We start from the raw sequence: 10,706 nt of genomic DNA on the forward strand, positions 1-10,706 counted from the left end.
AATAATGCACTTTAGCATACGTGGCTAACAGTGTGACAGACAAAGTTATTACAGGCAATGAATTCACATGAAATACAATTACAATGAACAACACACCTCGCTCCGCACATTAAAGGGTGCTATAAGGTAGTAATCCCGGGAAGGCCGCCGCCGTTAGCTTAACTTCAAATCTCTGGCTCCAAACATGCACCGTCCTGCAACGTGACTTCTCGCATCCTCTATTGAACAAGTGTGTGTGAGCGATCAATCACGTGTGCAGACAACACGATGCCAAAATAAAAGTCAAGTAAAATAGGAAAAAAAGTAGGAAACAGGATTATCAAAATAAAACATTGCTAGTAGTCATTTACAGAGAGAGAGAGAGAGAGAGAGAGAGAGAGAGAGAGAGAGAGAGAGAGAGAGAGAGAGAGAGAGAGAGAGAGAGAGAGAGAGAGAGAGACCGAATAATCTAAAGAAAGAATGATTGACTTAGAAAACTTAATTTATTCTGTGTAAAAGACAGTTATGAGTGGAGGAGAGAAGATGAAGGAGAGGAAAATGAAGGGGACAGGAGATGAAAGGACAGGAGAAGTCACTCCAAAGTAACATTTCCCTTCCCAGTTGAAAACAATAGGTTGTTCTTCGCATGCATAATCATCCCGTCGTCAGATTTACTTCACAGAAGATCAGTGGGTGAGGATGATTACCGTACTAAGGTTATGTGCCTTGGTTTGGGGGCCCCTCTCCATGGTAACAATAGTTCACATTAGTTATGCTCTTCTGTTAATTATGAATTAGTCACCAAATTACAAAGCAGTAGGTCATTAGTGGGCTGATTAACAGTGAGTCTTTCGCAGGTGGTTTCCACCCCCTGCTTCCTGTTCATCCCACTACTTGGCATCTTGATGGTATACACAGCAGCATCTGCCATTGGCACAGCAGGAACCAGCACACACACAACAGGAACCAGCACACACACCGCAGGAATCAGCACACACACAGCAAGGACTAGTATACACGCAGCAGAATTAGTATCCACACAGCAATGTCTTTTGCATGAGCCACACAACATCTAGTATACACATAACATCTAATATACACACGTCTACAGTTGTATACTCACAACATTTAGTATATACACTACTGGATCTAGTACACAAATGTTGTAAGGAAGCAGCATTCTCCTGCACCACTGTGTTGGCAGTAGGGGCCTGTGACACCTAGGATGCAGGCTACAGCTCACAATTACTAAGAAAACACCTTGGGCTCGAGGTACTTGGCAGGCTGGCCTCGTTAAACCCTGTTAACAGCCAGCCAGCTGCCCGCCATCAGCCCTGAGTGCTCTGCAACCCCAACCACAGAAGAAGAACCAGAGCTGCAGAGAACAGGTGACTTCCTGTGAATTGAATTGTTTTCTTTTGTCGAGGATGGTATATTTTGACGTCTAACCGTTTGAGATCATTTATTATCGAGGTTCTAAGGATTCATGCAAGTTAGATTTGTTGTTTTATTCTGGGTTCTGTCCTCTTGAATGCGCTTGGACTAAGACGTTATATCCTCTGCAACCCTCAGACGCTCCGGGAGGATTAAGTGTTTCAGTGGTTTCCTCCTTCCCTCTTTTCCACGTTCCGTCCTCTACTGAACTTCACGCTTCAACCATAGAAGTCTGGAAGCGTACAGACGGAAGACACTTCCTCTGCTTTCTCCTGGAAGGATGCTCCTCCTGCTCGTATGATCTTCTGGTCGGCGGGCTGTGGAGACACCTCCTTAGGCACCCTGCTCCTCTTCCTTCTCTTCAGAAAAGCAGGTGGAGGGGATGTTGTGTGTGTGTGTGTGTGTGGGGGGGGGGGGGTCAGATTGGTGAGATTAGGACAGTTTCAGAGGGATGGTGGAGAGTATTGGCAGCAGGCAGTGACCATTGACGTCTACTGTGACACACGCACAAACAATTTGATGAAAACACTGACATGTTTCGTTTTTAATTACGAGAAGCTGAATCGTAATTTGATTGAGAGGGAAACTAACCTGCTAAATACACTGTCAGATAGCCAGCAGGTTATTAAGTTCAGAGATGGACAGCTGTCTCTGTTTCTATTCAACAGACACACACACACGCTCATACACACAGGTGTTTGGTCAGGCTGACCCACTGACAAGGGAGCTTGTTAGCTTGTTGGGCAGCTAACCTGTCAATCACCCTGTCATACAGCAACATGGATTGACCTGCTTCTCAGTCTCCGGCTCCTCTCTCCTCAGGCAGACAACATGCACTCCAGCAAAGACATATGTCCTATTTGACCATGACAATTTTGTTCTGAGCTCCCCCGCAGAGAAGTAGGCCTACCGACCGTTTTAAATACCTCACTGTTTGAGAGAACAGATTCTAAGGTGAACAGCATGTGAACGTCCTCATTATCCACCTTGGCAGATTCTTCTGTCTTTGTGCTTTGCACTAGGAATATCAATGCTAACTGCTTGTCAATTTACAGAGGGTTCAGCTGTGCTAGAGGCTACTTTAAAGTCAATAAAACACAGGCAATTAAAACTAGTTCAGGGGTCCCAGGAGTCAAAAATGGATTTAATTAAACTGCAGCTAAGCAGAGTAGCAGTAATCGTTTGTCAGTGGCTCCTTAAAATAACACATAATAAGGCCCAAAAGCCCTGGTTTTCTGAAACTTGGGGTTTAATAATGTGAAACATAGAACTTCCAACAAAGAATGTCCAGACTTGTTAATTATGTGGGCTCGAAGTTAGACAACCTTGGCTTCAGTAACCTCTTTGTTCACTAATGTCTGACTACTGGATAAGGAAAGTTTTGCCTCAACAATGCTTGCACTGCAACAATCCACAAACTTTCCATTACTGAGCTGAGGTGTGAGGAGTCAGACACAATTAATAGACTCTTCCTGATTGATGTAAGGGAGCTAATGTTCCAGCAATAGGATCACTCAGATCAGCTGGCAGGTGACTGGCAGGAGCAGTGGTGTAGTGCTGCGAATACACAGGTAGGCTATTCAGCATATTCCCACATCTGAGGAGAGGAATTTACCAGATGCCCACCTCTGAAGAGACAACTGACCGTACACCCACCTAAAAATGATGAGAGATATGTCTGTGTCCATATATCTACATGTAGTCTTTTAGCAGACGCTCTTATCCAGAACGACTTACAGTAAGTACAGGGACATTCCCCCCAAGGCAAGTAGGGTGAAGTGCCTTGCCCAGGGACACAACGTCATTTTGCACAGCCGGGAATTGAACCGGCATTATCAAACCACCACAGTATGGGTTCTGTTGACTTTGAAGATGCCAGTTACTTTTTAACCCTTGTGTTATCTTCGGGTCATTCTGACCCATCAGTCATTGTGACCCACCGTCGTATTGCGACAGATTTACCGCATACAAAGACAGTGAAGCATTTTCTTTTAACAGCTAGGCTGTCTCAGACCCCCCACATTGCAAAGGTTAAAAGAAAATTATTTTAATTTGTTTTTGTATTGGGTAAAATTGGGTAAACACAACGATGGTTCGTTATGAACCTTTGGGTCATGTGACCCGAAGGCAGCACGAGGGTTAAGTCAGAGGAATCAATGGGTCTATTTTGTTGTTACTTCAGATGCACTCAACCCTGAGAGCACTGAGAACTCAACAAATCAGTTTTTATTTTCACCTCGGAATTTCAACTTACCTTTACTATGCTGACATTAACTTGTTCCCACTTGATAAATGAGTAGTGCGCGTAATTATTGTGTGTCAGTTGTTCTCACAACATGATTAACTCGTACGCATAGATAAAAAAATAATAAAAAAACGCCTATGGGACTTTAAGGGCTGCGTAGAATTAACCAACGTCGCCGCCTTGTGGTAAAGCGACAGTGGTGCTTAGGAACCTTCTTCATAATCTTGGTTTCCTTCGGGAAATTGTTTATGGTAGGAACCCTTCGGTCCACTTCAGCTAATGTGGTAGATATAGCCACATTATGCACATTTCGTCTACAGTTTTGGGTAGGTTCAGCTTGTTTTTTTAATGATCGTATACGCTCTAATGCTCTAATGTTATTATAATGATGTGGCTACCAACTGATGTTAATTTAGATCTGTTTTGCAGTCTGAGGCTGTGTCAAAGCAGTCTAGCTAGTCAGGCGTTAGCATTTTATCATGTCAGATTTAGGAAGGTGCTAAATGAGCTAGTCATTGTTAGTTTGTTGTTAGCCAGAGCTAGCTAGCTAACTGTCTTGTAGTATCTAACCTAGCAAACTCGTCATACATCTTACCAACTAACGTAACGTTACAAATTGCACTTAACACATCCACCTACTGTATTGTAAATTTAGTAGAGCTAAATAGTTCACCCTATCTTAATTTAATCGGGTCTGACCCAGCCAGCTGCTTGCCAGTTAGCTCGAAGCATTAGTCAAAGATGCAGGTAGCTTGCTAGCTCCATGGCGGATAGCTATAGCCAACTATCTTAGCTATCTGGTTTCTTCGTCACGCAGGTTGAAGAATATGAGCAAAGATTCCAGAATGAGAGCAACAATTAATCAGAAGCTAACAGAAATGGGAGAGCGGGAGAGGTAAGAATAATATCACATCCGGCTTAGCTACAAATGCCATGTTATCAAACGACGCTACTTTACACGAATCTTTCAGCAGGTTTATAATGAGCTGGCTAGATTTGAAGCACTTCATTAATCCAAGTGCTTTAAAATTTAATTAAATTAATTATGGTCGCGGGAAAGACATTATATTTTAACTTCCACCTTAAAACGTGATTGTAATGTATAATTTGTGTTGTCCCTGCGGTTTCCCAGACTGAAGGAGCTGCTGAGAGCTAAGCTGACTGAGTGCGGCTGGAAAGACCAGATGAGAGCCCATTGCAAAGGTAAACTTGCACGTTCCAGTACCAGCGTGGCCCACTTTGACCAACCAGTGAGGTTTTTCTTTCACATAAACACTCAGTGCATTTCTATGGACCAACAGTTCGAGACAAGACCAAACCAAAGACTTGAGATACTTTAGAGTTGGCAGTCGTATGTATAGTTCTACCGTAACTATAACAGGCCAGCTTGGCCTAGTCTGCTCACACACGTTAAGCTAACGTTGCTTGTCATCTGTGTTGCAGATGTGATTAAGGAGAAGGGACTGGAGCATGTCACTGTGGAGGATCTGGTGGTAGAGATCACCCCTAAAGGAAGAGGTAAACAATGAATGGATATTCAAAATGGATGCCTGTCTGTCTTCCCACTAAACCTCTGGGGTCAATCACGTAACCATGGTCACAGTCAGGAGGACATGTCCACCTGGTTTAGGGCATGTGCATAGAAAGTCATGTTACCATCACAAAGTGGTTATTAGGAGCTGTTTTTACAACACAGCAATTGGCCTGTAAAGACAAACATTCATATGCGTGTGTGATGGGGAAAATATGACATTTAGAAACATTGTTTAAATGAAGTTGATTTGATCTGTTTGTCTCCAGCTCTGGTGCCTGACAGTGTAAAGAAGGAGCTGCTTCAGCGAATCAGAGCCTTCCTAGCCCAGCACGCCACATGCTGAGTGGACGTTTCTGAACGTTCTGTCATGTTTACTTGGAGCCGGAGAGCTTAGTGTCCCTGTATCATAATGAGGTCCTGTGTTGCTATATTTCATCATGATGATTTTTTGTAAATTGATTGTTTGATTCGTGTTCATTAAAGACCTTGTTTGTTTTACACACTTTGCAGTAATTTGAATTGGAGGAATCGTGTGTTTCAGGAAAGCTATTATGCTCTTATCCCAGAGTAAAGCGAAGTTTGAACTTGACTTGAACAGTGACAACAAGGCTTTTAAAGGACTGGACTTAAAAGGACTCTGGAAAGACAACTATATGTTCTCTAATGGTTTGTTTTGACACACAGAATGAGACTGGATGTAGAAAACAAGTCAGGGAATGGCAGTGACAAAATGTTTTGTTAGGAGGTGCAGAAAAAGTCCAAGGTTTTAATCCTCTACATAAAACATACGACTGTATGGGCCATTTGCCATGGCAACATGAAACACACTGCTCCGTAGCACTGAGATGGGCCTGTGCTCTGACTGAATGACACATCCCTAGTGCTTTAATCCAAACATAGCAGCTCCCTTATTGACAACCCCTGCCACTGCCTGGCTTCCTGGAATAACATAGGGTTTCTGTCGGGGAGGGAGGGAAGGCGAGGAAGGGGAGGGGGGAGATCATATAAAGATAAACATGAGTGACCCTGTTCACGGGGAGAGAAAGCTCATGTGGGATGCGCCGAGGGACGAATCCGGCCTTCCAGAAACGGCGGTGGGATTGTTCCAAGCGCCAGCGAGCGCTGCGTGTGAAGTGAACACGTGCACGCAAGTGTTCCCCGGGGGGGCTTTCACCCGGGCCGGCAGCAGGAAACGAAAGTTACACCGTGGCGTGATGAGTTGGGAGAAAAATCTGTAAAACGTCTAGCCGTGACCTCTAAGTACAATACGGCCTGTTATTCTACAGCCTGCTCAGTTCAGGATGCTTTCTGTCACACTCCACATAGAGCTCAACTGTGCAAACCTATCAAGTCAGTAAAAGTCACATTGTGGTCTGCTCTTCACCGACAGTCTACTACACGCCCGGTGATCTTCGTAGGAACTGTTACGTTTGGTGTGAACTTGTCTGCTCCCTCCCTCCTCTACCCTCCTCCCAGGTTATTCTACTAGATGTAGATTACTGGCTGGACGGACCGTGAACTCAAGTCCAGCCTCCCCTCGACACCAGCAGGGCCTTAGTGGGTAGTGAGTGAGGTGTACCACACGTGCCTGCTAACAGTGAACTGTGGAAAGACCGGTTATTTGCTTAGCCCAAGGACCTTTTATGACATCACCCGCCCACGTGACAACATGGTGACATACTGCATGTAGGGGAGACTGACTACAGCACACGCAAACACATGAACAAAACACCCACAACCTAATCTTCAGCTCAGCATCCCCACACTCACCACAGGCCCTCCTTATCTCAAACCACCCACCCAAATACACACACAGACAGACAGACAGACAGACCCAGCCTATCTTGGAAGGTCATCCAGTTCGATCTATCTCCAGTGTGTGTTGTCAGGCTGTACTAAAAACTGCTGCTCCTCTGTGAATCCAGGCTATGGCGGTGTATTCCTCTACTTGAATAGGTCATGTGAGCTTTAGTCATGTGTTGGTGTGTGTGTGTGTGTGAGTAACCATCCGCGAGCTGTTTGGTGGCATCCTGTTAGGCAGCGTCTGTCTGTCCGAGCCCCCATAAAGCAGAGAGCAACAAAGCGCTGTGGTGACCTCATCCTACTGATGTCACCCTCAAGCTGGGCCAGAGCAGTGCCCAGTGATATGTGGAAGAAAGAGGGAAAACATTCTGGAAGAGTGTGTGCGTGTGTGGAGGTGTACGAGATGGATCTGAGTGTGTGTGGAAGTGTGTTCAGTACCCCTGAAATCGTATCATGTCAGCGTGACAGCAGCTGTGTCAATACTGCTGAGGGGCCAAAGTGTGGTCCTTTATGTTGAGTCTCAAAGGTACATTTGAAGGGACCGTTCTCTCACTTGACAACCAGAGCAGGACCAGAAACACATTGCAGAACTGACCAGTAGTAAACTTACCAACCATAAGCAATCTAAGCATAATAAGAATGCCCATGTAAAACAGCTTGGTTTGCCTTTGATTGGTATCAAAGTATCGAAACAATTTGAATACGGTATTTACTCTACTGTATGTTCTTTTCCTGCAGCTTAACTGTTTGCATATACATGAATAGATCGTCTGTTTGACGTATCTAGATGTAATGTATGTTTTCCCATCATTCGTTTCTACATATTGGACCATAGTATTACATAAGTAAGCAGAGTCAATGACAGCATGGCCAGCATGTTCCAGCATGTCCCCGACAGAACTCCTGCCAGACCCTGCACACAGTTGACTCTGTTGTCAGCCGGTGTAAAGGCTGTGCTCCATGAAATTCTCTTCAAATCCTGTTTTCCCAGATTTATGAGACATGCTACACGGGGTGGTGACTCTTTCTGAAGCCTCCATTTGCGCTCAGTGCCGTTTCTCGAGGAAGGGAAGGTCTGAGAAGTCGGAGTGTGAAACTCGGAGCGGTCTTAGAGGTCAGGAACGTATTTGGACCCTGCTGGGTCCCCCGGGGACACTTCTACACACTTGTGAGGCAAAGAGCGAGGTCTACTATGTTGTTTCTGGCAACAGTACTCAAGTCTACCCCCCCTTTTCTCTCTTCCTGTTTCTTTCTCACTGTCTCTGTTTCTCTCTCTCAGTAGCCTAGTGTAAATAATAAATAGGAGGAAATACATCATTCACTCTTCGTCTGGGAGCCAAGGCCGTGCTGCCAAAGGTAACACAAAGCAATCTTAGGTAATGATCATCAAATGTGTATAAAGTTTCATAGAGCATGACTTCACATAATTCTTGTTTAGCTCATGTTGGCTTCATCTCAACTCTGGTGGACTTGGAGAAGAAATGGTAATCTCTGTCTCTCTCTCTCTCTCTCTCTCTCTCTCTCTCTCTCTCTCTCTCTCTCTCTCTCTCTCTCTCTCTTAAAACTAATTATTAGGGAGCTTGTAGGAAACTGCTATTGTAAATGTTCCAAATTAAGTTGCTCATTAGTTATTAAATACTAGTCTGTCTCTATGTTTGAATGAAAGCCTACATCTACTCTGTCCTTCAGTGATCTCCGGCTGGAGTGAGATTTAGCACCACTTTGGAGGTGGGTGGGGTGGTTGGGAGGTGGATGGGGCTGGGTGGGTGCTGGTGTTTAGTAACAACCATTACAACTGAATTGATGTAATTATTTGCTCGATCAGAAACATTGCATTGAGCTGTTTAAGTGCAAGACCCCCAGGGTGGCTGCCGGAGACTGGGGGGCCACAGTCTGGGGAAAGAGGGGGGAGACGCAGAGCCCCCCCCCCCTCCCCAAACACAGACCAGACACTGTTTACCTGCTTCTGATGTACGGGCCACTTACTGTCGTGTCCAATGCCTAACCCTTAATTTGCTGCCCCTGCCCTTTGAAGTGTGTGCATATTTCTATTTCCTGACATTCAACTTTTTTCGGTCTACCCCTGGCGATGCTGCAACCTGATAGGCTTTGTTTCCATGCAGGGGCTCCCTGCCTGATGGAAAACACAAGTGTGGAGGGGAGCAGAGTGGAGGCTGGGGATTGGGTTGCACTATGATGTACTATGGTACTAGGGGCTGGAATACCATCGTACTAAGGGCTGAGGGGATGAGTATCAGGGCTACTAGGGGCTGAGGTACTAGGGACTGGGGTACCAGGGACTAGGGGACTAAGGTTCTAGGGGCAGGGGTACTCTGGGCTGCGGTACTAGGGGCTAGGGAACTTGGGTTCTAGGGGCTGGTGTACTAGTGGGCTTGGAATCCTGGGATACTAGGGGTCAGGGTACTAGGGGCTGGGCCAGTGGGTGTATCATGGTTCTAGGAAATAGAGTAGAAGTGCACTAGGGTTAGGATAGCAGGGTGGTGGGGTAGAGGGTGAAGGTCTCTATGGGGGCCTGGGAGGCCCAGGCAGCGCTGCGGGGGATGGGAGCACACCCTGGCAGCAGAATGGTTTCACTTAAGAATTTCAGTAATCACTTTTAGGAGTGTAATATATAGCTGACCTTCGACAGCGCCACACGACCCCCCGCTCCCCAGCCGTGTGATCAAAGGAGCCCACGGTGGCTGTGCAAACAGGCAGGATCACAGGAGCCCCGGCCCTGCCTCTCCTCTGCTGTCTGGCCCCTAGGGGCCAGCTGCTCGCACACACACAGAAACCCAGGCTCCTCGTAGTGAAACAATGGTTGTCCCCCCATACCGATGTGGGGGCCAGGTCAGGATTGGGTTGGGGGGTGCGGGGTGGGAGCTAGGAGGTATGGGGTTTGGGGTGTTTCGAAGAATATGTCATCAGGGAAATCTGGAAATTCTTGGAAAATGTCAACAGGACTTTACTGTGTCAGCTGGATCACTATAAGCAGGCAGAACAGGTCCTGGTCCGGACTTTAACTTTCTGCTCCTAGTTCTGCTGCTGGTCTAGACTTGGTCCGAGTCCTTGTCTTTTTACAGATAGAGGGGGAGAGGTGGAATTTGAGTGCCACCCTAAATCACGGCCCGCTCTGTCACAGGATGTGACGGCAGCCATGGCAACCCTTAATGGGCCTATACATCGGGGATGGGACCCGGGAGAGGTGTGAAGCTCAACACATGATATCCTGCCTCAGCACCGAAGGCCCAGCAACCCTGCATTATTTAAGACATGGAGCGGCCATGTTGACTGCTCTCTGTTAGAATCCTCATTTTGCCCAGCTGAAACAAGGGCATTTTTATGGACAATTTTATTGCCATATCCTCAAGAAGGCAACATAACATTTAAATCAATTATGAATCGCAATTACTGTAAACATAGCTGAATGAAAGCAGACGTTAGTTAAAAAAAATTGCAATACGGAAAATAAAGTCAACATGTTGACCTTTAATAAAATCCTTCTCAGCTGCTTATATTTACAATATCTGAAGATTTTTGGAGACCGCAAGTTTTTGCTAATTTCATGTTCTTGTTAAATTTGTTCTGACTTCAACATACCAAACACACAGAGCTCAGAAATAGAACATCTTACATAACTCTGAATAACCAAACATTAGTTTTTGACGTATTTTTACAAGGATATTTATGAAAACAAAAGTTGAAGTCTTA

General features: G+C 45.6%; 1 protein-coding gene and 1 long non-coding RNA gene across 3 annotated transcripts; both read left to right on the forward strand.

Moving 5' to 3' along the window:
• Positions 1-1,412: 1,412 nt before the first annotated feature.
• eny2 (ENY2 transcription and export complex 2 subunit) lies at positions 1,413-5,690 on the forward strand. 2 transcript variants are annotated; one of them, XM_062465040.1, is made up of 5 exons: positions 1,413-1,786; positions 4,476-4,553; positions 4,791-4,861; positions 5,102-5,176; positions 5,459-5,690. In XM_062465040.1, the coding sequence occupies exons 2-5, from the start codon at positions 4,486-4,488 to the stop codon at positions 5,533-5,535; spliced, it is 291 nt and encodes a 96-aa protein (XP_062321024.1). In that variant the 5' UTR covers positions 1,413-1,786; positions 4,476-4,485; the 3' UTR covers positions 5,536-5,690. The 2 variants fall into 2 exon arrangements, with proteins under 2 accessions (XP_062321024.1, XP_062321023.1); XM_062465039.1 differs by lacking the exon at positions 1,413-1,786 and adding an exon at positions 3,832-3,984.
• Positions 5,691-7,961: 2,271 nt separating this feature from the next.
• On the forward strand, positions 7,962-10,442 carry LOC134024262 (uncharacterized). Its single transcript, XR_009930868.1, has 3 exons — positions 7,962-8,109; positions 8,275-8,351; positions 10,138-10,442. It is a non-coding gene; the product is annotated as an uncharacterized LOC134024262 (long non-coding RNA).
• The last annotated feature ends 264 nt before the right edge of the window (positions 10,443-10,706 follow it).

The sequence above is a fragment of the Osmerus eperlanus genome, chromosome 7 (genome assembly GCF_963692335.1).
Source record: "Osmerus eperlanus chromosome 7, fOsmEpe2.1, whole genome shotgun sequence".
Taxonomy (NCBI): Eukaryota; Metazoa; Chordata; class Actinopteri; order Osmeriformes; family Osmeridae; genus Osmerus; species Osmerus eperlanus.

Coding starts and splice junctions, on each gene's coding strand:
- eny2 (XM_062465040.1), top strand. CDS start 4,486: ATGAGCAAAGATTCCAGAATGAGAGCAACAATTAATCAGAAGCTAACA. Junction 4,862..5,101: donor GATGAGAGCCCATTGCAAAG/GTAAACTTGCAC, acceptor TCTGTGTTGCAG/ATGTGATTAAGGAGAAGGGA. Junction 5,177..5,458: donor GATCACCCCTAAAGGAAGAG/GTAAACAATGAA, acceptor GTTTGTCTCCAG/CTCTGGTGCCTGACAGTGTA.